The sequence below is a fragment of the Pollachius pollachius genome, assembly GCF_949987615.1.
Source record: "Pollachius pollachius genome assembly, chromosome: 6".
NCBI lineage: Eukaryota > Metazoa > Chordata > Actinopteri > Gadiformes > Gadidae > Pollachius > Pollachius pollachius.
The window spans coordinates 15,309,049-15,336,238 of NC_136939.1; the positions used below are offsets into that span (position 1 = coordinate 15,309,049).

A 27,190-nucleotide genomic window follows, 5' to 3' on the forward strand; every position below is an offset into this window, starting at 1 on the left:
GATAGGCATAGAGAACATACATTGACATTGCCAAAGCACAACATTTAAAATAAGATTACCCACTCCACAGAACACCCTAGGTAAATCAATTATAATGCCAGACTATAGATGTAAATTTCTGTGTTGATAGAATAATGTTTGAAATAAAACGAATCTCGCATCGCATGAATCATCGCATTTTGAGGGACTACCTTCTCAGCAGCAGCGGAATTTAACCTAGGTATCAGTCCGCCGATGCCGTAGCCTACTACCAGGAATATAACACTGCTGCTGAGAAACGGCAAGTCCCTCAAAATGCAATGCAATGCAAGGTTGGTTTTATTTCTAACATTATTCTATCAACAAAGACGTTGATTTGCCTCGGGTGTACTGTGGAGTGGGTAAGACTGTTTTATTAGCAAGCTAGAATTGCCCGTTGCCGTGCGCTAGCCTAGCACGTGCAAACTGCAACTAGAAGGACTGAATGTAATGTGATAAAGAACACCAAGGCTAACTTGGGAATCAGGCCCCATGTCCAAAATTCCGAACTAACCCTTAACAATGCCTCCTACAACACCCCTTAACAATGCCTCCTACAACACCCCTTAACAATGCCTCCTACAACACCCCTTAACAATGCCTCCTACAACATCTCTTAACAATGCCTTCTACAACACCCCTTAACAATGCCTCCTACAACACCCCTTAACAATGCCTCCTACAACACCCCTTAACAATGCCTCCTACAACACCCCTTAACAATGCCTCCTACAACATCTCTTAACAATGCCTCCTACAACACCCCTTAACAATGCCTCCTACAACACCCCTTAACAATGCCTCCTACAACACCCCTTAACATTGCCTTCTACAACACCCCTTAACAATGCCTCCTACAACATCTCTTAACAATGCCTCCTACAACATCTCTTAACAATGCCTCCTACAACACCCCTTAACAATGTCTCCTACAACACCCCTTAACAATGCCTCCTACAACACCCCTTAACAATGTCTCCTACAAGACCCATTAACAATGTCTCCTACAACACCCCTTAACAATGCCTCCTACAAGACCCATTAACAATGTCTCCTACAAGACCCATTAACAATGTCTCCTACAAGACCCATTAACAATGCCCCTAGCTGTTCTCAGAACACTGTAAACCCCGACCACTCCTATGGCTTACTGCTTAATACGCTCTTTAAGTCCTTTGAGTTTGACTTCGTGTTTTACTAAGTGTATGGAAATCTCCAGCCCTTTTAATGTTTCAGTAAGCTCATTCATCTCTTCAAGTAATTTGCTCAGTGAGGACAGCTCAGTGTTCACACCAAACGGTTAATTCAAGACTCTATACATCTAAATTCAGTCAAATGTATCCGTGCTTGTCTAGGAATGAGAATAGGAATGAGAATACTACTATTGGTACATCAGAGTGTTCATATGCTCCATGTCCTAACCCTGTTCAAGTTGTTGTGTTTTCATAACCTTGACCTGTGACCGGCGGGTTGGTCCCGTGGCTGGGTCCATCTGGCAGCGGCTGTGCCCAGCATGCTGGTGTGCTGTTTGTCTCTGAGTGGCTATGAGGCAGGAGGCTTCCCCACGGGTCTCCTTGGCCAAGTGGAACTCCAGGCACTCAGGTGGTTGTTTCCCAACAAGAATCTTTAGCTTGTGTGCAGTCATTTCGACAGGCACCATACCAGAGCCTCCCTTGAGTTATGTATTGCATACAAATGCATGCATTCTAAATATTCAGGGGAATGTATCCCCTGGGTCCCCCTTGAAATATACGGCTATGTAATGGTACACACAGATATATAGTCTTTAATCCATCTTTTCTCAATAGTTGTTTTCGAGTTCTTTCTTTATATAATTTGCATGATATAACTTGCATGCAAATATCCAGTTATCACACAGAAACTCAAAGGTCAGGGTATAATCACCACACAGGTAAAAGTGGAGGAGCAAGAAAAACATTGTCTAAAGCCAGTGAGCCAGTCAAATATAAACAGAGGCTTGGTGTGATTTCCATAAGTCAGGGTGAACTTTGTCCTTCAGGGTGTAACTATAAGCATAAGGAAGGTAAAAATGTAGACATATTCAAAATAAAACACAGGAAAGGGCATGATTTAATTGAATTCAAACAGCCCTTCACATTCAAAGGTAAACTCTGTCAAGAAAAATCCCTCATGAGCTAAGAAGAAAAAAAATTATATTTACAGAATAGTTTAAAAAGTATATCTGCACAATATGGTCATTCAATTTTGCGGTAGCGCCGAGATCGTTTATTGGCCTGTGGCATGTGCCACCGCGACCACTGACATACCATGGCATATGCCGTTCAGGAACGGTAACTGCCGTTCAGGAACGGTAACTGCCGTTCCCAACAATGGTATATGACACCAGCACGCCCCGCCTCCTTCAAGACAAGTATTGCCGTAAATGTAGAGCTATATATATTTGGTCTTTATTGACACTATATCACAACATAGCGCCGTAAATAAAGGGATTTATACGTTTCTCTTTTCCGTTCTGTTGTTAGGATTTGTGCGATCTGTTTGTTGCTTTTGAAATGACTGATGCTTTTGAAAACAGCCGGACTTGCTCCGGTGACGGTAGTAAGCCTAGCCTTTAATCATCTGCTCGTTCCAATCGCTTCTTCTGATAGCTTGTAACCAAGGCGTCTCCTGTTTGCCTTAAATGGGGTGCGAGTTGATGGTATCCTGTAAAACTTATACGTTTTGTTAGTCTTATTCAAACGGTTTGTGCAACCAACCGCACAACAAGACATGATTGCGGCTCTTGTTGCGCTAGTCTCTTTCTGCATGACATGCGCGTAGAGCGGGGAGTGACGTAGGCTGATAATCCCTCAATCCTCGGTTGCTAAGCGACGTCAAAGTCTTTGCTGGACTATTTCTCATCTGATCAACACTACGAATGCTGGTAACAAATAAACTGTAAAAAGACACACCGTGTAAATTTATTTGGCCATATGCTAAAGACGTGTCTAGTTCACCGTCATGCAGGCTGTGTTCAGTAAAATAAATAGCGATGTTATAATAATTTAAAAAAAAAACGGTAGGTGCCAGTATAAACTGGTAATTACCATTTTACATGAGTGGCATACCAGCAGAACAACATCATGTCGGTATAGAAAGGTTTATGACACTGGATCAGTGTTAAATGATAGGAACCTGTAGGCCAACTTAAATTATTTGGTTAAACACCAATAAGAACAAATGCAAAACTTAATATTTGGCCTATTGAATAGTTATGAGCTGAAGCAGTCATACAGTAGGCTATATAGGCTACACTACTAGGACACCTTGATAAAACACAAGTGGAAAAATGGATGACTGTCTAGCCATAGGCTACAGTTCCACCCCATGGTAGATATAGGGACCTGCCTCTGTAGTCAGACAATTACTATAAATCTCTGTTATCGATTAGTCAGACCTGTTTAGGTGGCTAGGCTAACTACCGTCACTGGAGCAAGTCCGGCTGTTTTCAAAAGCATCTGTCATTTCAAAAGCAACAACAAACAGATCGCACATATACTAATAACAGAACGGACACGAGAAACGTATAAATCCCTTTATTTACGACGTTATGTTGTGAAATAGTGTCAATAAAGACCAGATATATATAGCTTTACATATACGGCAATACTTGTCTTGAAATTATACGGAGGAGGCGGGGCGTGCTGGTGTCATATACCATTGTTGGGAAACTAGAAACTACTGCACAAAATAATAAAGGGGTTGTTCTTTGCTCTATGTATAAAAGTGCATTGAGAATGCCCTACACCGCCGCCTCTGGTGCGGCGCTGCTTATCAACCACGGAGTGGGGGTCATGGTGGCGTTGCCGTCCCAGGCCGCGGTCAGGTTGCCCCCGGGCAGAGCCGTGGGCTCCGGGGGCGGGAAAGCGAAGTAGGCCGCCATCCCTATGAACAGGAGGACCAGCAACAGCAGCAGGGCCAGCCCCCGCCGCAGCACCAGCTGGGTGCCAGAGAGGAGCGCCACGGGCGCCACCGCCGGGGCTGACTCCATCTCCGCCGTCCGGCTGGCCTCGTCCTTCCCCTCCGGCTGCTCCCCGGAGCTGACTGGTCTGTACCGGACCGCTGCGGGCACCCCCCCGGCCTCCTCCGGGGTCTGAAAGACACGCGGATGGGGGGCGTGAGAGACCAGAGAGGCCCACTTTTCATGGTTTAAAGGTTCTCGGGCTCACTTGTAAATGGCTTTGGATAAAAGCTAATGCAGCTACTTAAAATGACTCAATGTAAATGTGATATGAGTCTGTCGTTGTTTTGTACTTGTTTTAGGAGTTCTTATAAAAACTTCCTCTGAAAGAAATTTTAAACTAATGGGATTCTATCGCTCAGTCAGAGAAGACGGGCACTGCAGCCAAACCAGTTGCAACGTCATTGAGATCTACTATTAATTGGTAAACAGGAATTTCTGCAAGGTTGGCCAATCAGATCCTGAATTATCAAATCACATCACTGCTTAGGTTTGGACCCACCCCTCATTTTCAGTTCACTATTTATGTATCTTGCTCTGTTACAAAAGCAAGATACTAAATTCTGGAGATCATTTTGAGAAACGCACATCTGCTTCTCACATACTCACTGTTTTTGGACAGTCTGGGATGTTTGGTAAGAGAGGTTTGGAAGTGCGCTGTGATGTCACACACAATCTCTTTCCAGCTCGAATCTGGGCCTGAAACAAAATGCATTCATCTCATTTCCAAAGCATTTTATGTTGATTTCATCAACATGATTTGATATTAAATTTCATTTTATTGGATTCAATTCAAATTACAGCGCAAATCAGTTGTATATAAATAGCCACCATGTGAACCCACCTCCTTGGCGACTTTCTGCCAGTTAAGTTTATAGATAAGTGTTAGGAAGAAAGTTGTCTGCACGACCGCAGCTGTGAAGACACCCAACCACCAACCTACAAATACACACACACGCACACATACACATATACCGACAGACACACATACACATATACATACACACACACACACACACACACACACACATACACACAAAAATTAGAAAAACGAGGGATGTAGTTCACTTTGTACAAGAGAGGCACTGCCACCTCTTCCCTTACTTTCACAGCTACACATGAATACACGGGTACATCCATGAGCCCCGGAACAAATCAAACGGATGTAGAGTAAAGAATGGAATACAGCGTTGGCTGAGGATCACCTAGTAACCTCAGGTGGGTGGCCAGCATCAGAGCCCCCCCGACGGGCAGGCCGATGCAGTAATAGGACACCAGGTTGGAGACCGCCGCCGTCTTCTGCTGCCCTGCGCCAATCAGGATCCCGGAGCACACGCACTGGACACACATACGCAGAGGTGGAAGAACACACACACACACACACACTGCATGTCAGTATGGCTGCAGGTGATACATCATAGGGAATAAAGAGGCTCATTCATAAAGCATGAGGGCATCTTGTTGTGTTCTAACGTACCAACAGCGCGTCGAAGAACTGCAGGAAGATGTAGAGCGTCAGGATTTTGGAGACTGTGCTCACAATAAATCTGTGGGCGGATGAGAGAAATAGTACGTCAGAGGATGAGAAGCGTAGTAGTATAGCAACCGGGATAAATTCATGCAGGTGTCCAACTTACTCATCAGAGGTGAATATGTATCCCAACATAGACTTGGAACCCAGCAGCACAAAACCCTGCAAACCAGCCATCATGGCTAGGGAAAACAGCTCCATAAGTACCTGTACATGTGTGTGTGATTGGTTGTGTGTGTGTGCACGTGTGTGTGTGTGTGGGTGGGTGTGTTTGTATGTGTGGGTGGGTGTGGGTGTGTTTGTATGTGTGTGTGTGTATGCATACATGTACGTGTGCATGTGTGTGTGCTTGTTACCTGTCAGCGTCAGGGTGACCTTGCAGGAGGCCAAGGCCTGCTTCGTGTCTCCAGCTCCGAGGGCGTTCCCGACACGCACACAGGCAGCTGCGTGGACGCCTAAAGGGAACTGTGAAGGACCTTATATTAGACCAGCAGACTGGCTGCCATGACCACTTGTTTGTGAAGCCCGTGCAGAAGTGACTAAATGTGGATAATTTAGCCTATAGGTGGCTAGCCATGGTTGGATGCAAAAAGGCTGGTTATCACTCAACTGGTAATCAACGGGGACTTTTTTCTTTATTTTTGTTATAAAATACTAATAGTTGTTTAGTGCCATATGGTTTGATCTGCTTCTGGTTGAACAAAATCTCAAGCAATGGCAGCACCATTTAGTAATAAATGGTGACAGGGAAGGAAACCGACCAAAGATGCCAGTTAGAATGGGGATATGTTGGATCATGCAATGCATGCTAGATTGCTAGATAGAATCACATAAAGCGGATCCTATGTTAGCTTGAATAGTGTGAGGAACGATCATACCATGTAGGAAGTGTTAGATAGAATGGGGAAAGCTGTATCGTACCATGTATGTTATGGCTCCTATCTCCATCAACACATGCTGTGCAGCCAGGTCCACCTCACCAAGAGTACCTGCAGAAAATTTCCAGAAAATATGTTGTATATAAGTATATATACTACACAATAGTATCTATAAATAAGAAATTTTTAATTTATCAAGGAAGCAAAACATGCTAACTGTTATTACACAAGCTGTTGGCTGATGCAATGCTGATGTCAATGTAGGAAAGTATCAACCGTCTTAACCTTCTGTCTCTTTTTCTCTCTCTCTTTACATGCACAAACACTGAAGCATGATCCTCCTAATTCTCGCCTTATTATTAGACAGGCCAAGACGTCTGCTCTTGGTTTCCATCACCCTCTCATTGTTGTCAACTTAAAAAAAATGTAATCTGTGTGTCATCATAGCTCAAGCAAGAAGCCGGGTGATTACATTGAAGACTCCCTGAGAGCACTGACCAGCGAGGAAGCATCCGATCTCCCAGAGCCACCACTCAAACCAGACCATCAGGGTGCTGGGGATGGCCAGCTGCATGTAGGACCCCCAGTCCTGCAGACAGGAAGTGGACCAGCCTAGCAGGAAAGAGCAGATCTATTAAGGACGAGGGGGGAACGCGTATAACACTGTGACCCAACATAACTTGCTTGGCCTGACCATAAGGCCACCGTGACCAGACTAGTTAAGTCGTGGTGGCCCTGGGGTTGCAAAGGTTAAGGCTGGATAAGACTTATTTTATTCATATTCCAGATTTAATAGGATTGACATTCGGGGTGGCCAATAAAATTATTTGGGGGGGCATGTGCCACCCCTTGACCCCCCCATGGACACTCCCCTGGATCTGTCCATATCACACCAGCAGCCCTTCAGTTCGTACCTCCCCATGTCTTCTTGTGGAGACCCATCAGCAGGATATAGCCAAACAAGAGCAGGCAGATGGTGATCTGAGAGAGGCTGTTTGCTATCGCTGATCCGCTGTGAACAAACACAGCTGAAATAATCTCCCCTGCTATCATGAAGACTCATAAAGAACTATTTTTTTTATTGAAATAATAACGCAGTTCAAAGCATCAATGGGGAAAATAACAACAGCAACAACAAGCTTTTTATAACAATAAAATAAGAAATGCCATTATAAAACTAAACCTAAAGTCATTTTCAGAGTCCTGTCATTACAGTGTGTATGCTCCCTTGTACATAAAGTCATAGTCAAAAGCTCTGTGGCTGGGCAATTTAGTTTGGCTATTCACCTGGTCTATGGCACTTGCAATGCAGCTTAGCTATGGGGCTAGGCTATGGGAAAAATCAGAGTAGTAAGCTATTGGGCTAGGGTTTTCATCTACACAATGAAGCTTGGCTAGGGGGCAAGTGTATGTAGAAATGGTATGAAGCTAGGCTATGTGGCTTTGCTAAAGGGCTAGGCTATGCAGCTAAGCTATGGGGCTAGGCTATGGGGCTATATGCAGCTAACCTATGGTGCTAAGCTATGCAGCTAACATATGGAGCTAGGCTAAATAAGAGTATAACAACTGCACACCTACATGACGCCCATGTCGAGGGTGAAGATCAAGACATAGTTTACTCCAAGGTTGATTATATTAGCTGCGGCTGCTGTGTACATCTGAGGCAGAATGATCCCCTGACAACACAAAAATAACCATTGAAAAAATGGATATGTATCAAAATCCACACACACATCAACTTTTATTGTTATACTCCATAGGGACTTACTCCAACTCTAGAGGAACTATACCTGATTCTGAAGGTGAGAGACCTGCAGCTCTATAGAGGAACTATACCTGATTCTGAAGGTAAGAGACCTGCAGCTCTATAGAGGAACTATACCTGATTCTGAAGGTAAGAGACCTGCAGCTCTATAGAGGAACTATACCTGATTCTGAAGGTAAGAGACCTGCAGCTCTATAGAGGAACTATACCTGATTCTGAAGGTAAGAGACCTGCAGCTCTATAGAGGAACTATACCTGATTCTGAAGGTATAGACCTGCAGCTCTATAGAGGAACTATACCTGATTCTGAAGGTAAGAGACCTGCAGCTCTATAGGGGAACTATACCTGATTCTGAAGGTAAGAGACCTGCAGCTCTATAGAGGAACTATACCTGATTCTGAAGGTAAGAGACCTGCAGCTTTATAGAGGAACTATACCTGATTCTGAAGGTAAGACACCTGCAGCTGGTGCAGGAACATAGCCTGTAGGAGAGAGGAGAGGTTTGGATTTTCAATCCTATAAATTACATTCTCAATTTCATGTATTAAATGATCTATATTCAGAAGTCAGTGATTATAACGATATATATTAAATTAAATAATGAATAAATGAACTGGTAATGATTAGCGATCCGTTTTAAAGCAAGCCTTTGATGATCCATATCCATGATGCATGTTCATGATCCATGTCTATGATACTTCTGTTACAAATCACTACAGATATCTACTCATTAAAGTTACCCAGAGTCAGTCCAGTACATTGACAATGCGCCCGGTATACTTACTGGGATGGCTGGGAGAAAGAAAAGAATATACTGCTGGGCAATTCTAGAACAACCAAACAAAACATGAGAGGGTCAGCATTAAATAAATCATTGATGATGATGATGATGATGATGATGATGATGATGATGATGATGAGGTGATCCTCGTCATCCTCATATCATCATCATCATCCTCATCATCATCATCATCATCATCACATCATTGTACGGCCATCAATCAACAATTTACACCACCAACCAACAATTATTATCACTATTATTACTACTACATTTTCATTAATACGCAGTAATAGCAGTCCTGTTCCAATGGATGCCCGGGGGAGCCCAGGGCCCTCACCTGGCCACCTGCTCCTCCTGGGCGAGGAGGAGCAGTATGGACTGAGTGTTGAGCAGCAGCCCCCAGCAGGGCAGGCAGAAGAGCAGCATGATGAGGATGCTCTGCTGCAGGATGTTGCCAACGCGCTTCAGATTATGAGCACCATACGTCTGCAACGCGTCAAGCACTCTGGTCAGAGGTGGAGAAGACAATGCTTAGCCATGCTTAAGATAAAATGAATAGCGGCAAATGAAAGCACCTTGCGCAGGGATGAAGGTAAATGAAAGGGGGGTTGGTGGGGATAGTCTGGAGCAGAGGGTGTTTGTCTACCTGAAGGCACCCTGGGCATGAAATAGGTCTTAGGATAATTCTATGTAAGTCTCTTTTGAAAACAGTGTGTTCATGCTAAAAGCCACAACAGTAGGCTAAAAATGATTAATCAAATGTTCAAGAAGTTATTTCTTTGTCATCATGACTATGCATAAATCTGTTGCAAATGAACAGGCTTATGCAAATTCAGTGCTGGTCCAGTTTTTGGTTGACCGAATGGTCTACTCTTAATCTCAGCAAACTGAAAATGTACTAACAAACTAGGTTTGTTCTTGTCCAAAAGCCTTCAGCAAAACTTAAACTGAAATAACCAACTATAGGTGCACTAAAGTCGACCTTACACTCTCAGGTGTAAGGTTAACGTTAATGTGTAAAACTTAAAATATAGTAATGAACAATATACAAATGCTCAAATGTGTACTTCGATAATTCAAGTTTAGAATGATTAAAGGGCATAAATACTGAATACCCCCCCGGCTACAATAGGTTTGAGTAGCATTGGGTTTTGGTAGATGCTAGGGTCACCTGGGATATGAGTGTGTCAGAGGCCACAGCCAGGCCGTAGCCTGTAGACGTCGTGGTCACGTTGATGACCTGAGAACAGGTTGGAAACAAACTGTTGGTTTCAGAGGATGCAGAAACCAAGTGGAACACAGAATCTCTCTATAAATCCCCCTATATTTCCGTCTATCGCCCCCCAACCCTCCTTACAGAAACATTTTTCCTTAAATGCTTGAGGGAAGATTCTGTCTAATATAATTAAAGTGATATGTACATCTCCTTTTTCATTAGATAAATACACTAGTATAAACACTATAACCACTCACGAAATCCTGCACTCGTATCTAGCTAAGTTTGGAAACCTGTTCTTAGTAGTTTCTTTCCTACAAAAGCGACAGCCCCACAAGTAAATATCTAATATAACAATAAGGCAGGAAAGTGTAAATACCGCAGAGGCCAGTGCATATCCAGCCAGCTCTGAGTTGCCTATATGTCCACAGAAAATGGCGATGACGAACGGCAGCAGGAAGTTCAGGATCCGAGACACAAGCTGCAGTCACAGAAAAACAAAAGATGCAGGAAGGTTTCACTCAGGCCAACCATACCACCACGGCTCAGCAGCTGCATCCCATCTTCAACCTGTGGAGCTTGGCTAGGTCATAGGGAAGAGATTCAAAACCATATCAGTGAATGCATGGTGATATCAATGAATGCAAAGTCCTTGTGCATGGACCTCTACTCACCATGGGCCCGGACAGCCTCAGTACATGGTACAGTTCTGCTCTGTAGGCCAGGGGTATCAGCCTCCTCATCATCCTACATCCAAACAGTTTGGAGTTCATAGCCGCCGCTATCGCCTCGTCCTCCTTCAGTGTCTTAGAAGCGACCAAACCTGCCCCGGGACCTGGCCCAGAACCTGGCCCTGAACCTGGCCCTGAACCTGCCCCGGAACCTGGCCCTGAACCTGCCCCGGAACCTGCCCCGGAACCTGGCCCTGAACCTGCCCCGGCTGGTGGCATGAAGGTGGCTGGTTCCTGGATTCCAGACTTCTCCATTCAGACCTGCGGGGATAGAGAAGGAGACAGGAGGAGGAGAGAAGAAAGTAGAGCGGAGAGAGGGACAGTATGAAGAAAATGAAAAGAGACTGAAGGTGAGTGAGAAATGAGAGAAGGAAGGAGGGGGTTCGGCACGTGCTGTTAATCCATGAGCTTGTTGTGAAATGCCCTGCTCCCAGTCTAATGATCAACGGTCCAAACACTGAGAGGGAGGAAACTAGACCACCAAGAAACAGGGGACTAATGAGGACAGAGAGGCGACTCCACTGAGAAATCCAGCTAACACAAGATTAACCCTGTAGACTTTGGAATTCCTTGGCTCAAGAACACCAAAGAGTTGATGAGGGCTTGTTGGCTGTGTAGAACGTGAATGTGTAGGCATTTAGCACATGTTCTCAGTATTTATGTGCAAGTCCGCTTACACAATACGGTGTTACCTGTGTGTGTGTGTGTGTGTGTGTGTGTGTGTGTGTGTGTGTGTGTATGTGTGTGTGTGTGTGTGTGTGTGTGTGTGTGTGTGTGTGTGTCTGTTTGTTTGTGCTTGTGTGTGCGTACATACAATAACATCCTCCTCCGGATCTGAGATATTTACCACACTTATTCAGCATTCAGTCAATCAGTCAATTGAACTGATTGGATCACTGTTCAGGGGATATCCAGTAACAACATCACCTTAGCTCTCAGAACATAGAGGGGACAGAGCAGCTATCTGTCATTACAACTCAACCATCGTTGTTTACATAGATGTGTATGATCCATCTAGGTACAGACTTGGATGTGTGTTAATGGTTAATGGAAATGTGGCCAACCTTTGATCGGACTGAAGTGTGTATAGAAGTAGCTTGGTGAAAGAACAAATTGTCTCATCGTAATCGGGGAAGGTTGTACAGGGTTCACAACCTTAACCAAAATCCAACAACTACATGAAGTAAAGTATTGTCGTGTTATAGCTCTAAATAATGTTTGATGTTTTCAGCCATTCATTCAGTAAGCTGTACGAATGGATGTGTTTACTTAACAATTCAACTTAAATGTAAAGGGATTATGCCTTTTGTTCCTTCATCAGAGTAATTTTATGAGGTTGCTGAGAGTTTTTTTCCAAGTTCGTTAAGGTGCGAAGGACTGTTTTCTCTGGAATTTTTATGCAAACAGCACCTATAATTTCTACAGGTATTAAGTGCTTCTTTCCAGGGCTGACCAATCAACATCAAATGTCATTATTGTTATCTTAATTAGTTTATGTTAGGTGTGTGGTAATGTGTGTCCATGACATGGATGCTATAATATCGATTATGTTAAAATCCAGTTACAAAATTAATAAATGATATTCGTTCTTCAACATATTGATTTAATGCATTCATTCACTTCAGAGAATCAAGGGTGCACAACAAATATATCACATGAAAGAGTTACTTTAAATGTCGGATTATTGAGGGCTGATATACAGTGTCTGCCCTAGCTCCGGCCTTCCTTATCAATATCTGTACTCCTCTCTTTTATCATGCCCGTGCTTTTTCTAGTGGGTATGAGCAAATACTGGCGCACACACAAAGTCAACACACACACGCACGCATACCTGTGCACACACACACAAACGAAGAAACACACAAAGAAATAAAAGCACGCAAACACACACAAATATACAAAAACTGACTCTTTAACACAGATATAACGCAGATACACACACAAATGCATCTCACACACTTGCAAACATAGTCGTAAACAGAGAATACAGAGCGAGAGGGAAGCATTATATTTTCCCTTGTCATTACCTGAATGTCCATTTAAACCCATGACCCAGTGCATGATGTTTTCTTCTTTTTGTTGGAAGGTTATTGGCCATTTCCTTTCTCATGGGACTAATGGTCCAAGCTACAACAAGCTTTTACACAAGCTCACAAGAACTCACTGCTTTGGTCTGGTTCTGTACTCACGTACGGGTGACTTATAGTCTTCATCCTGGATTAACCAGAGGGTTTTAATGAAAAAAACCTCAATGTTATTCTTTGTTCTGTTTTTTATATATTTTTTGATTCATATTTTCTTGTATTGTTCTTGTATCTTGGACCAAAAAGATTAATTTTTTTTATTAATTGTAAAACCAGCATCAGGGATAATAGATAAACATTAATTTAGTTTTGAAACATTTTAAGAAAGTCTTCATTTTAAGTTCAGTTTGAAGCAAGTTCCAGGTAGTCGAACGATTCTTTCCCTCACTCTTTTTTTAATCTTGGAACAGATAAAAAGAGAAAGTGATGGCGACTATAATCACAATACAAAGCTAGATAGATAGGTGGATACATATGTTGGTAAGAAGAAGATCTTTCTCAATAAAAAATCATCAAGTGACTTAGCCTGGGCCTGCCTAGAGAGGGCGGGCCGACGATAGAAGGCCCAGGGATGTGTCAGAGCATTTGCATTAATAATGAACCTCAGTATACCATGGTGATAAATCAAATCCACCATCCACAGTCTTTCACCAGATATGCATAAAATGACTTTAATGTTGCAGTAATAGAAGAATAGCATAAAAGTAGCAGAAATAAGTTTTTATTCTTGAAACAGTAGAAAAAACGGATGTACTTCTAAGTGATAAAAAAACAATTTGCTTGAATTTCTTTATTTAGAATGTGTTCATTAAAAGACAGTAAACATCTATACCGAAACCTGTATTTGTAGGAGTCAGGGCCAAAATTATTATATGTATATACAAATGTAATCATAATCATAACTAAACTTTTGCCATTATTAATGCTACCGGTTTTAGTATTACGGGGCACAGCAGTTCTGAGCGTCGTCTGTCCAAGTGGTGTTACCGTAACCCAGCAGAGGTCAGTGCTTGACTGCTGTGGGTTTTGTCAAACACTTTACTATCTCTCTATTTTATTACTTTTAAATAAATAAAATAGTTATGTATTTAAATATAATTAGCCACACATTCACCAAGTGACCAAAAAAGAGGATGATGGACGATTTCTATTACAGTCAGCATTGATTTCCAGTGGGAGACCTCATAAGGAGGGAGGGCAGTGACATTCGTCAGGTTTTTGAGCAGCCTCAAAAGGGAAGAAGATGAAGTTGACAGCAGGAGAGACCTGTAGAGGGGAGGAGAGGAGGGGAGAGGATGGGAGAGGGGGGAGAGGGGGGAGAGGAGAGGAGGATAGACCTGTAGAGGGGAGGAGAGGAGGGAAGAGGATGGGAGAGGGGGGAGAGGGGACATGGGGAGGAGAGGAGAGGAAGAGAGACCTGTAGAGGAGAGGAGAGGGGGGATACCTGGTGGGGAGAGGAGAGGAGGGGAGGCTGGAGAGGAGAGGAGAGGAGACCTGAGGAGGAGAGGAGACATGGGGAGGAGAGGAGGATAGACCTGTAGAGGGGAGGAGAGGGGGGATACCTGGGGGGGAGAGGAGAGGAGGGGAGACCTGGGGAGGAGGGGAGGGGAGGGGAGACCCGGAGAGGAGAGGAGAGGAGGGGAGGGGAGACCTGGGGAGGAGGGGAGGGGAGGGGAGACCTGGGGAGAAGAGATGACTGGAGAGAAGAGGTCAGCAGAAGAAAGGAGAGGAGAAACTATGTCTGGAGAGCAGGAGAGAAGATAGGAAAGCAGACCAAAGCAGAAAAAAAATAACGTATGCACTGACAGTTTATCACATGTGACACTAATTTAATCATAGCTCTGAAGCCATAAAAAAGTAGCTACTTACTGAGAGAAGTTTATGGGTGTCCTGAGGTATGTTTGATTTTGTTTGTGAAATATCTATGTAGATAATCAAAGACAAACTTAATATATATGTTACCAGGACACAAGAGATATTGAGAGACATGTAGAGACGCAAGAGGTGGAGAAGAGAGCAGAGTAAATTAGCATTTAGGATTAGGAAAGAGCAAAGACACTAACATAGAGCTATGTCTTTGAGGAGACGGGTAATAGTAAAGAATAGTTAGGACTGATTTAAAGAATAGATATGTTTTGTTATTCTGTGTATATCCTATTTTTAAAGAAGCGCATTAAAAGGGTTAGTGTTAGAGGGTCCTTGTTATTTTGGTGTCATAGTCCGATAGTCAGATATTCCAAGTACAACCAGTCCTGGAGAGAAGGGGAGAAGAGAACATTCTGGGGGGAGGACCCCCGGACCACTCTGCATATTGTGTTCCCCCCAGTGTCGACTCCATGGCTACAGCCTTGGTAGGAGTCTGCCTTTTCAATCTACTTCCCCTGCAGGATGGCACTCTCTTGCAAGCCTGGGTTTTGAGCGTGAGCTTGGTTTTGCATGCACTTAGGACAAGCTTTAAAGTAAATATGCATTGTTTAACCAAATAAACAGCAGTGTGTACATGTTCAAAGGTTGACAGTGAAGAAGTGAACAATACATAATGGTTTCATCTGCATAAAAGCACAGAATAAAGTTCATTACATTGTTTTCAAGATTTTTTATAGATAATATTATAATATTATTATTATATTAAATTACTTCAGTTTCAAAAGTAAAACATAATTGTGCATTTAATCGTTGGCCTGTTTACAGTCTTTTCATTAAAGCTGAAATTCAGATTTGAATCATTTTTGCCATCATATTGTTTATTGATTAATTCTTCTCAATGGTATTAGTAAGCGCCACACGGTCCAACATTATCTGACACAAAATCTTCCAACACTGACCAGCACTTTCTTCAAATTAGGCCCTGTCCAACACTATCAACAAGACAAGAATCTATCACTGTCCTCATTGGAAGCCCTGACAGTTAATGTCTAGCAATATTACTGTAACACTGTCATCAAACCCAAGACTGTACAGCACTGTCTAACGCTGTCCATTACTCACACCTTTTCTTTCACATCGCACTGCGTCTCCAATATATATTCTTCCTCGTCATGCTGACACACTCCCAAGGCCATTTCAGCCAATAAAAAAGGGCCTGGCTCTTTTAATGTGCACATTAAAAGTGGGTCATAATGAGGAATGATAGAGGAGGGGTTGATGATGGGAAAAGGAAAGACTGAATGTTTGAAAATCTGTTAAAAGCCTAGGAGTTGGTGCCTATAAAAACCTCACAGAGCTCGACAGCAACAATCCCGAGACGAACAAGAGAAGAGTATTTTTACAATTTTTTGGTAAGTATACTTTTAGCTTCCTCTTAGACTATGGTTGTCTTTGAATAATTACTTTGTATAATTTAAAGTACTTATTCTTTAAGTTTGTAATATAGATATACATATCATATATAAAAATGTATTTGAATAATGATTAAGAATATGTATTTCTTTAAAAGATGCACGAAGAGTCCAACATTTGTGGAATGCAAAAAAAAACGATTTGAAAACTAAACAAACACTAGGTCAGGTGATCCAAAAACATTAAATTATCCTATATTAAGTTTCTTAGATATTAGGTGAGTGCTGCATGCAGGGCATAACATTTGTTATTCATAAGTTTTGTTCTTTCTCTATTTCTAAATTTCCTCTTTATTATTCTCTACAAACTTTGGGACCTATCTCCTTCCTCAATTTTTCACATAGAGACTCTTAAAATATTCAAAATAGCTTGGAATCGCTTGCTTCTTTTCCGATTTATTTTTAATATTTTATACTTTTTAAGATATTCTACTTATAAAATACTATCTTTTTGGTATCTGGTACTTCAATGTTTAAGACGTAACTAAATCAATTTTCAACCGTTTATCTTCGTTCTAACCATTTAACAAATCTACACACTTACACACCAATAATATCTAAATGGAATTTCGATATCAGTTAAACTTTCTTCAGAATCAGAGTCTAAGTTTCATACCGGCTTTGTTTTCAGCTGTTTTCATTGAAGACGTCTAGCCATTCTGACACTCCTACTTCTTAAGACATAGTAACTCAATAATTTTTCAACCGTTTACCTTCGTTCAAACCATTTAACAAATCTACACACTTGTATCTTCAATAATATCCAAAAGGAATTTTGATATAATTTAAACTTTATTCAGCATCACAGTTTTAGTTTCATACCGGCTTCGTTTTCAGTTGGTCTCATTGATTTACGTTGACGCTGGAACGTGAGGACGTTCAGCAAGCATGTAAAAGTGTGCGTGTAAGCGTGTAAAACTAAATTCTTGAAATCACGTGGCTATTGTTTTACTGCTACAATAAAGAATAGACCGAGGTCCAAGGTGTATTCAACTTAGGAAATAAAATTTACAAAAGCTTCAATTAATGTTGATTGATAAATCAAAAGCAATCAATGAGTGAAAACAACAAATGTTAACTTTTTGCCTTTCATGAAAGGGGCCAGGAGCCACTATGGACATCAAAGAATAGGATTACCGGCATCAATTTAGAGAAAGAAATGAGCTGTGATTATGCTCGGAAATGGAACAAGAAAGGCAGCTTCAATAACACACATTATCATAGCCTAAATTGTATATTGTTAATAAATATGTACACATTGGATATCTGTGATTACTCAATGTATCAATATTTATGTGTGTGTCTTTGTGTGTCTCTGTGTGTGTGTGTGTTTGTGTGTGTGTGTGTGTGTGTGTGTGTGTTGCTGGTCCTATGCATGTGCCTCTGTGTGTGTGTGTGTGTGTGTGTGTGTGTGTGTGTGTGTGTGTGTGTGTGTGTGTGTGTGTTGCTGGGCCTATGCATGTGCCTCTGTGTGTGTGTGTGTGTGTGTGTGTGTGTGTGTGTGTGTGTGTATGTGTGTGTGTGTGTGTGTGTATGTGTGTGTGTGTGTGTGTGTCATTGCGCATGTGTTTCTCCCCAGGCCGGTCGTGGTTCATCAAAATGACAACAATATCAAGGACCTTGCTTCTCCATGCTGTGGTCCTCTGTGTAATGCAGACATCAGGTGACTATTGACAGATCTCCTAAGACATTTACATTTAGGGCATTTAGCAGATGCTTTTATCCAAAGCGACTTACAATAAGTGCATTTGTTACAATAAGTACATTTGTCATAAGAAGTGAAACAATATATCGCTGTCGGTACAGTAAAGATGTTCATAGAACCAAGTGCAAGTATTACAATCGCTAGGCTAACCCATTCCCCGTGTAAAGCAAAGATAGCAGCTACTGTAGGTGCTACACAATTAAGTACCTTGAATAAATGCAATGTACAAGTGCCAGGACGTACAATAAGAAATGTATTTATTACTATTTTATCATTTGCCCTATGCCTTTATCCAAGGAACATATCATGATACATGCATGTCAACCATTCTTATTTCTCACTCCATACACACCAAGGTGTGCGTATTGAGTCTGTTCCAGGTAGTGATCAGCAGCTAATTGAGATGAAGCTGAATGGCACCGTGTCTCTGATCTGCCGGCACAAGACTGCCGCTGGGACTGACATGGAGCTGATGTGGCTGAGAAACAATGCTCTGGTGAAGCTGGAGAACAATAACCGGGGTGATAACAGCTCCATCTGTGTGACACCTCTGACACACGAAGACAACGGCGCTATTTTTACCTGCCAGAGGAAGAATGACACCACTTTGAAAGACTCAGTGACCCTGAACGTCACCTGTAAGTCACACATGGAGCTGTAAGCATCATCAGTCTATAGCATGTTGTTCAGAATAATGAGCCACTTATTTTGAATCATGAGCTTATTGTGTCCCATTTTAGCATCGTGAACAAATTACATGTTCTGTTTAGCTTTTTTAATCTTACAGCATTTGCAGTTCAGCATTCGTTGTTTACTAAAAGCATTTTCAGTTTGAATTGAGGTTTTTTAAATCTTCTGAGCAAACCTCAATGAAAGATAGGCCTCTATTGACCACGATTTATGTCAGTCATCAGTCGTTAGACCACCCAAGCCAAGCTATCCGACTGTGCTCTCCAGATGCCTCCAGGACAAATGGCAGTGAGAATCATACCATGGAGGAACAGGAGACTCTGGTGCTGCTGTGTGACATGTATGCCAACCCTGCTGTGATAGTGTCATGGGAGTTCAATGGAACCCAACTGGAGCACACCACTGGCAAAGTCATAATGACCAATGACGGCTTCACGAGCAAGCTGACGGTGAACAATTTGGACATGGATCTGCACCGGGGAACGTACATATGTGAAACAAATTCGCACAAACATGGAAAACAAAGGCGAACCTTCAATGTTGATGTCAAAGGTCTGTTTACCTCTCTTCAAAGTTATCTGAACTGCATTTTTGCCTTTGAATTTCTGCATATTGATGTGTTGTGTTAGTTGTGTGTGTTAATTTCACTCAAGACGTTTCTGCTGTAACGGCAGGATACAATAGTTGTGAACTAAAAAGGACAGAATGGTCCTAAAATGTTCTTTCCTCACTTCCTAGAAAGGACCATCAAGTTCCCTCTGATGCCGATGGTGGCTGGCCTCGTGGTAGTCTTCCTCACAATACTTCTGGCCATTTTCTCACGAAGAAAGAAGATTGCCAAGGTAAGACGCAAACACACAGGACCTGCAACACACGATGCTTAGATCAGTAACCACACCCCACACAAATGTTCAACCACATATCGCTTTTGTTTTTCTGTTGACAGTGCTTCAAGTGAAGGCCCTACATGTGGAACCCCTCCAAGCAGGTGCCTGTTATTGTATTCATGAGAATTCTGTGTAAAGGTTATATTTTATACTGTATTTAATTATAAACGTTTGGAAAATGAAACCTTGAGATGTTGCCTTGTATGAGGTGATTGAAATCTGGATTATGCCTGTATTTTAAAAAAATGTAAAAGGTACTATATTGCAATTGGTTAGACATTGTATTTTTATTGTTTCATTTTGGATGTAAATTAAACTTTAACTCCTGACTCTCCAAACTGGTAGAGATTATTAACCCCATGTTACAAATTCACTTTCGATAAGATATGCGTAGAACATAAATGAACATGAAGTACATACACAGAACTCACACACATACACACTCTCTCTCACACACAATCACATGCACACAAACACACACACACACACACACACACGCACACACACACACACACACACACACACACACACACACACACACACACACACACACAGCATAACTTCTTCTTACAGATACATAAATGCCTGTAAACTTCGGTGCCTTTCAAAGGTTGACATCAAGGTTAGGATCATTATGTTCAAACAATAAAAAACGTTTAACACTTTCTCATAAACTGGAGTGAGAACACGAGTGCCTTGTGAAAGGATGTGTCATGAGCAGAGACTGATAAGGTAGTACGTGTCTGACAATGTCATTTCCTGCTTCTGCCAGCTAATCCCATCAACACTAGAGAACATTTAACATCCCTGCCATGGCAAACACTATATTACACACTGATTTTTTATGTCATTTCACACTGAGAGTATTACTTTAATGACTTCAGTCGTTCCGATTCATTGATTTTGATTGCATCTGCTGCTGTAGCCATTGCCGATGCTTTGGCCTTTACTGGGATAATAATTTGGCCTATAAATTATAGGAGCTCTAATTTCATGACACAGGCAGAACTTTTTGGATTAGTTTTACTCCCTTGAACAAACTGTATCAAACAATTTACAAGCTCTAGTATTCTGATTTACTAGTGCATAAGATAGGTGCAGTTGGTAGGGTACTAAAATACATTAAAACCATTTTTTCCTTTTAGTAGAGGCATCCGCTCAAAGTGACTCCAGGTGAGGCTCAGGACAATGAAAGCATAGCTATCCCTTCCTGTCAACTGTTAGGTTATAGGGATAAATGTTTACCCATATATATATTTATAAATAGCCCTATTTCAGTAATGCAATGAAAAGCTTCATATTATCAGGCTATTGCTCCGGCAAAATTATGTAGAGGCTCCCATTCCTTCTCCTAGTGTAGGCCTATAAGTTAAATGCATGTGAGTAAAGCGTGTTTAACAATGTTAAAGGGATATTTCCCACAATAAATTCAACAATATCTGCTGGTAATCTGTTAAGACCAGCAGAGGCTTTATTTTACGCAAAGGTTATAATAAAAATGTATTTGACCAAAGAAAACATGGCAAATAAACCCTGTTTACAGCATTAAAACAATTGAGTGATCATTTCGTTTTCCTTTGATAAAGAAGTATTTCACCATTTAAAAATGTTCTAATAAAAAACTGGTGAGTTCTTCATCTCCAGAAGCCTAGATGGAGCTGTTTCGGTGGAGGGGGTGGCTAAAGGGGCTAGGGAAGCTGGGGAGAAGTGTCTGGCTTCAGACCCAGCCTCAGGCCCACCTCCACCGACGGAACCCTTCCGGTACCCAACTTGGAACTCAAGAAAGTCCGATACGATGCCTCATAGTTTTACACGACATATACAAAGCACTTTGTAGAGACTGTATTTATCTGAGAGTAGGACATATTTTATTACATAAGTAATTGTTTGAGGAATTATTCATGAGCATGATCGCTAAAGTTAATTCAGTGGCATCAAACCATTACACCGAGCTTCCATCCTTTTTTAAGAAATAGCTGCAATAAATGTTTTCATACAACTATTGTATTTTAATAATTATGTTGAATCATTCTTACAAAGCAGAGGTTAATAATATTTGAGTTACATCTATAAACACAAGTGATTTTAAATAAATCTAACAAACGAGTTGTTGATAAATAATACTCTTATTTATTAACGACAAGCGTAATAAAATATTAAACTGCGAAATATAATACAGTGGTATGTAAACGTGGATGGAGGCGCGCTCAGGTGGAATAATGATTTTCCAACACACGAGATTTCCCCACGGGTCCTGTGGAGGCTGGGTGGGGTGGATGAGGTGATGATGTTCAGGGGTGCGTCACCAGGGGGGTGCGGCCTAAAGGACGTTCATTTTGGGTGTGGAGTCAGCTCGCGTTATCCAGCGCCAAATTCAAACCCTGGGAGAAAGAAATATTGTGATCCAGAGCGACAGAAAACAAAAAGGGACCAAACAGACACCGCGCCTTGAGGTAAGTCAGTCCTTGAAACTATTCACTGAAAAGTAGGTTTTGGACGTTTCGCTTTCGTACTGAAATGATTCACGTTCTGAGACATTTAGTTAATCCCAGGAATCCCAGGAATTACTTTCATACACGAATGTGTTGTTTGCTAAAAGAAAAATAGCGTGCTGAAAACAGTTGTTTCTGCACTTTTGAATCTTGAAGCGTTGCGGGTTGGGATTACCCATCATCAATAGATTCATTCGGACAGTCAAAACGCTATCAATAGCACTGAACGTTAGAACACGATACATGTTACACATGCAACGGCAAACCACCCATTCACACAAAGTACATCGTGGCAAAACCCCAGAAAATGATATAAACACCATGCCATATGATTCCATGTAATCAAAGCATGCATTGTGTCGCCGATTGGAATCCGAAAGCTTCGTCAACACCTCCCAGTCAGATAGGCCTTCAGAATACAGCCTCGCAGTTTGTAGTAAGGAAGGCGTTATGTACTGTACAATGTTTCTCATTCTCATTTACCATATTGAGTCTTTCCAGAGAGTGAGGTCTCTATATGATAATACTTTATGTATCCCCTGCTGTTATGATACAGATTTGACAAAACATGGAATAATATTCATAAATAATAGGCTGCAGCTAACAATATTTCCCTGGATCACCCCAATGGCCTACATTGTATAATTTGGCAAACACTTTCATTCTCGATGTCAACCACGAGACCACATCAAGAAACATGGTCTTCTTCTGTATTCACATACTCCTACTAATGCACATTCTTCCTGATGTGGAAGGCAATAAACAGGAGGAGGGGGAGTAGGAGGAATGTGTTTTTTGGATTCTATAATAATAGGTAACGCACAAAGTGCGTTACCTATTATTGCCTTCAATGCTCTCCTCTCTCCTGCAGATCCTCCGAGCATGACGTCATCGATGATGACCGGATATGGCAAGGCCATGGTAGGGGTGTGGCGGGCACACACCACCCTCGAGGAGTCGGATGAGGCCGAGGGCTCTCCAGAAGCCCCCAGCCGCTTCCGCAAGCTCCGCTCGTCGTCCTCGCTCAACTCCCTGCGAATGACTCTGAAGAAACGCCTTCCGCTGCGCTCCGTCCAGACCAACTCCCTCCCGGAGAACCCTACCTGGGAACCGGTGCAGGAGCCGACCAAACCGGGCACCATGGGCAAGCTAGCCCGCGGTGCCCGCCAATCTGTGGGCGGAGTCTACCAGGTATGGCCAGTAATACTACATTTGTGTGGGCCCAACATAACGTAATAAAGATGACCTAAAGATATGGCTAATTATGATGCTAACAACGGGTTTGAATCATTATAGAGAGAGAAGGAAATGGGGTCTGATACCAGACCCATCCCATGCCTGAATGTAATGAGCCTCACTTTGTTTCGCCGTGACTACATCTATTCACTAGTAACACATCTTTATTAAACATCTGACAATACCAACAGTACATTCTAAAGAGAGGTCTATCGGTTCAAAATGATCAAGATGTGTCTTCCTCATAGGAGTCATAAAATGTTATCATAGATGATCAAGATAAGCTTTTTAACAAGCATTGCGTGAGCCCAATGCTTGAAGGAATTAACCGTTAACTAACTATCTGTTGGCTCTGTCTTGTCAATATGCGACTCCTGCATTGACCAAATCCTTTTTTCACGCGAGTACTTTCCATCCATTTAAAGGATGACGCCCACCATATATACATACACAAGCATGTCCTCCTTCTCCGTGGTTCACAGCGGCTGCAGAGGAGCAGAGAGGCCAGGCAGGAGGAGTGTCTGGTGTCCACTCCCGGGCGAGTCGGAGAGCAAGAGGAGTGTACTCCATCAACCTCTCGCACCCCTCGACGCACCCCGGGCCGACCTGTCACCCTGGTCGCCACACCAACCCCTCGCCGCACCCCCAGGGCTTGTGCCACGCCGGGACGCACCCCTGCGTCCAGGCGGCGGTCTGCGAAAAAGGGCACACCTAAGGCCGGCGATGATGCACGCGGGGTGAGGCCCAGAGGAGGCCGGAGGCAGCTTGTGCGTATGGCCGCTTTGAAGAGCCCCTTCGCCTCGCCCAACACGCAGAACCAGAGACGGTAGGCTCTGACGAGACTCACTCTGTAGGCCCCGCTGAGTTCATTTGTTTTTAAGTGTTCTCTTGAAGAGTTTTGTCCTTTGTGTTCAGTGACCTTACAAAGAAGAAGACTTAACATGGAAGGAAACATCGAATTATTACGGCTTACTAATGTTTTCAATTTCACTTCATGCTGGTATTAATAAAGATTATTTAACATAACCCTGCCTGTAGGCCAGGGTAGGTTAGCAGTGCAGACCACTGCTATCCTACAGTGGTATTGAGATCCTCACATTTATGCAAAAATATCTTTTGGGTGATACATCTCTACCTGTTTCCTGCTTGACAGGAAGTTTGACCAGGACCTGGAGAGCGTGTCTAGTGGACTGAAAAGGCTCAAGCACCTTTCCAGGGCCTTCGACAGCTTCATTGGGAGAGACGACAGGTAACCCGACTTTATCAAACTATCAGAACACACCGTGCAAATACTAAATGCATTCCAGGCCTGCCTTTGAATCAAGTTTCTTGAGCATGACGTTAAACTGATGATTGTGTGTTTAGGTTTACATTTATAGTTTTTTATTTATTAGTTCATTATTCATCTACAGCTAACAGTATATTATCTAAGTCATGCTTGACTCTGTGTGTGTGTGTGTGTGTGTGTGTGTGTGTGTGTGTGTGTTTGGGGGGGGTGAAATAGGACTTGGAAAACTGTGTATTTGGCATTGACATTACTAGTGTAAATCCATTCTGTAACATTATATAAAGGAAGGGGGAGAGAGAGACTACTCATCCACCCAACTCAAGAATTCTAGTTTGCATAGCAGCTGGTCTGACCCCTTCACCCTGCCTTCTTCCCACTTGCATTCTTCCCGCCTAAATTTAAAACTGGGTCAGTGTTTCTGGTATCCCGGAGGGAAGGGGGCCCGTTGGAGCAGGAAGGGTGTGTGGTCATGGGAAGTGAAGCCAGATGAAGGACTCTGTTGTGTAGAGAACAGCTTCAGCTGCATTCCTTTCCATGCTGATGTTCATAATGCTGATACATGAGACAAGAGGATGACCTCTATGGACATATTGTGAGAGAAGGAGAAGTCATTGTGTGCAGTCAGCCTGGACGTTATCTGGATGTCTTTCATAACTAACGAAAGTGTTGGCCTGGACAAAAGAACCATGTCCCATTACCATATATATGTTCTAATCTCAATGACATCCAACCAAAACCTTTGTTTTTCTCCTGAAACAGGAATTTCAACTATTCCCAAATGACCGAGTAGTAATAAAGGTAAAGGCATCAGATTGGTGGGTTGGAAACAAACAGAAACAAAGGCATGATTTGATGGAGAATTGCTATATTATATTGTGTAACTTTCAGATAACGTGCATGAGAGCCCTGTGGCTGCATGGTAAAGCATTTTTTCATCTTCTGTTCAACCTCCGAGAGTATCCTGAAAGTTTGCAAGGAACACGTATCAAAGATGGCTCAATGTTGTCATCCCCAAAAAAACAATTTGCAGCGGCAATACTGCTGCTCACAAGTACCTGTCCGCCTTCTGGCCATGGGTGAATTTGTATGTTGCTTTGATGACACAGACCTCCATTCTCCATTTGTCTAGAGATGGATTATGCTGATCAAAGTAACCAAATAGTCCTAGAGACTCTGATGGCTAATTATCATTTTGGAATTGTAGGCCACCAATGCTAGGCGTACCTGCTGATGGCAGGACAGATGATACCTCTGAGCAAGAGAAGAGTCCCTTTCATCATTGTTGGTCATTTGGAGATGTTGACCATAATAATAACAACGATTTTCAACAGCCTTACACTCTTGTTTCGTCCGACTTAACCAAATAATGCTTTAACACTGCCCCCTTGCTGTCAACACCGCCTTTGTAAACGCCAACAGTCCAGTCAGCTTGCCGTTACCGCCGCTCTCACCGTTGTCATGGTTCCAACAGCATTTACAACTGTAGCGCTCTGTTGCCAGGACCAACGGCCTGGAGCGCGTGGGGGGAGCCGTGATACGAAAGTTGGACCCGAACGGCAAACTGAGCCGCTCCAACCTGACCCGGCGCGCCACTAAGCTGTCTCACACGCTGGGAGAATTGGCTCACACCACCGCCAGCAACATCCGCAAAACCTAAACCCAACCGACAGCACCTCTTGCACTGTCTGATTTTAGTTGTCCCATTGGCTTGGTATGTTCACACGGGAATTTTGTTGGACATAAAGTCGGGTGTATGTTTAAATCCGGTACCATTTGTGCTGTATTTTAGTAACTATTGCATAGTTATGTGTCTTGGGAGTCGTTAGTTGGGAGTTGGCGCTCTCGTTGTAGCTACAGTGGTCTGTTGTCATAGCGACCCCGAGTGAAGGGAAGATGGTGTGGGAGATAGAGCTTTAGGAGTTAATGCGCTGTTCTGTCTAGCAGTGCACATTTCCCTGTTACATTGGAATACCAACCAAATGAAGTAGTTACTGGGTATTGTTTGTTACATTTATTTTTCTAGAGTGTTGTTAACTGTTGCACTACTTTTTATATCAAACCTACGTAGAGTTTAGTCACCAAAACCAAAAGTATATCTGTTAACTAACACGTTTACTACTCTCATGGACAGAGAGGCTTCCCCTCTCCATTTCAATATGCAAGACTAATGATGCCTTATACGTTTCAGACACTATATGATGTATTCCTTATATTATAGAATGTAAAGACTTTTTTGTAGTTATTTACTCTTTTTTTCACGTTGGATAAATACACCTATGAACAAATAATGTATGGGAATGCTGTCAATGCCCAGTCCATAATGTGATTTAATGATGCAGTGCATGGCAGTTTTCATGATCATGACTGAATCCCTCCAATTCCTATTGTCAAGGTGAAAGGGATCGACAAGCATTTTTTATAATTGATGTATCATGTGAAGTTTCAAAATAAATGTTATACCTTTTTAAATGGCTGTCTATGTTTCAATTATAGTCCTATGTCTCCCTCTGGTGCGACATATCATTATGAGCCCGAACCTTAACGTTATCCCTGCACTATTTGAG

At 42.4% G+C, this 27,190-nt stretch overlaps 3 protein-coding genes across 3 annotated transcripts; 2 read left to right on the forward strand and 1 right to left on the reverse strand.

Annotated features, from left to right (window-relative positions):
• Positions 1-3,781: 3,781 nt before the first annotated feature.
• slc47a1 (solute carrier family 47 member 1) lies at positions 3,782-11,161 on the reverse strand (the record flags this gene model as incomplete). Its single annotated transcript, XM_079739063.1, has 17 exons — positions 3,782-4,132; positions 4,610-4,699; positions 4,845-4,939; positions 5,206-5,338; positions 5,478-5,547; positions 5,638-5,713; positions 5,888-5,996; positions 6,453-6,520; positions 6,908-7,021; positions 7,324-7,421; positions 7,988-8,085; positions 8,613-8,657; positions 8,960-9,002; positions 9,297-9,445; positions 10,131-10,199; positions 10,555-10,656; positions 10,850-11,161. 17 exons carry the CDS (start codon positions 11,159-11,161, stop codon positions 3,782-3,784), a joined length of 2,022 nt encoding a protein of 673 aa, XP_079595189.1.
• Positions 11,162-12,953: 1,792 nt separating this feature from the next.
• Positions 12,954-19,681, forward strand: tmigd1 (transmembrane and immunoglobulin domain containing 1; the record flags this gene model as incomplete). Its single annotated transcript, XM_079739064.1, has 6 exons — positions 12,954-13,095; positions 17,908-17,991; positions 18,390-18,671; positions 18,991-19,275; positions 19,462-19,565; positions 19,670-19,681. 6 exons carry the CDS (start codon positions 12,954-12,956, stop codon positions 19,679-19,681), a joined length of 909 nt encoding a protein of 302 aa, XP_079595190.1.
• Positions 19,682-21,954: 2,273 nt separating this feature from the next.
• On the forward strand, positions 21,955-27,047 carry pimreg (PICALM interacting mitotic regulator). Its single transcript, XM_079738511.1, has 5 exons — positions 21,955-22,063; positions 22,974-23,293; positions 23,821-24,164; positions 24,492-24,587; positions 26,127-27,047. The coding sequence occupies exons 2-5, from the start codon at positions 22,985-22,987 to the stop codon at positions 26,281-26,283; spliced, it is 906 nt and encodes a 301-aa protein (XP_079594637.1). The 5' UTR covers positions 21,955-22,063; positions 22,974-22,984; the 3' UTR covers positions 26,284-27,047.
• The last annotated feature ends 143 nt before the right edge of the window (positions 27,048-27,190 follow it).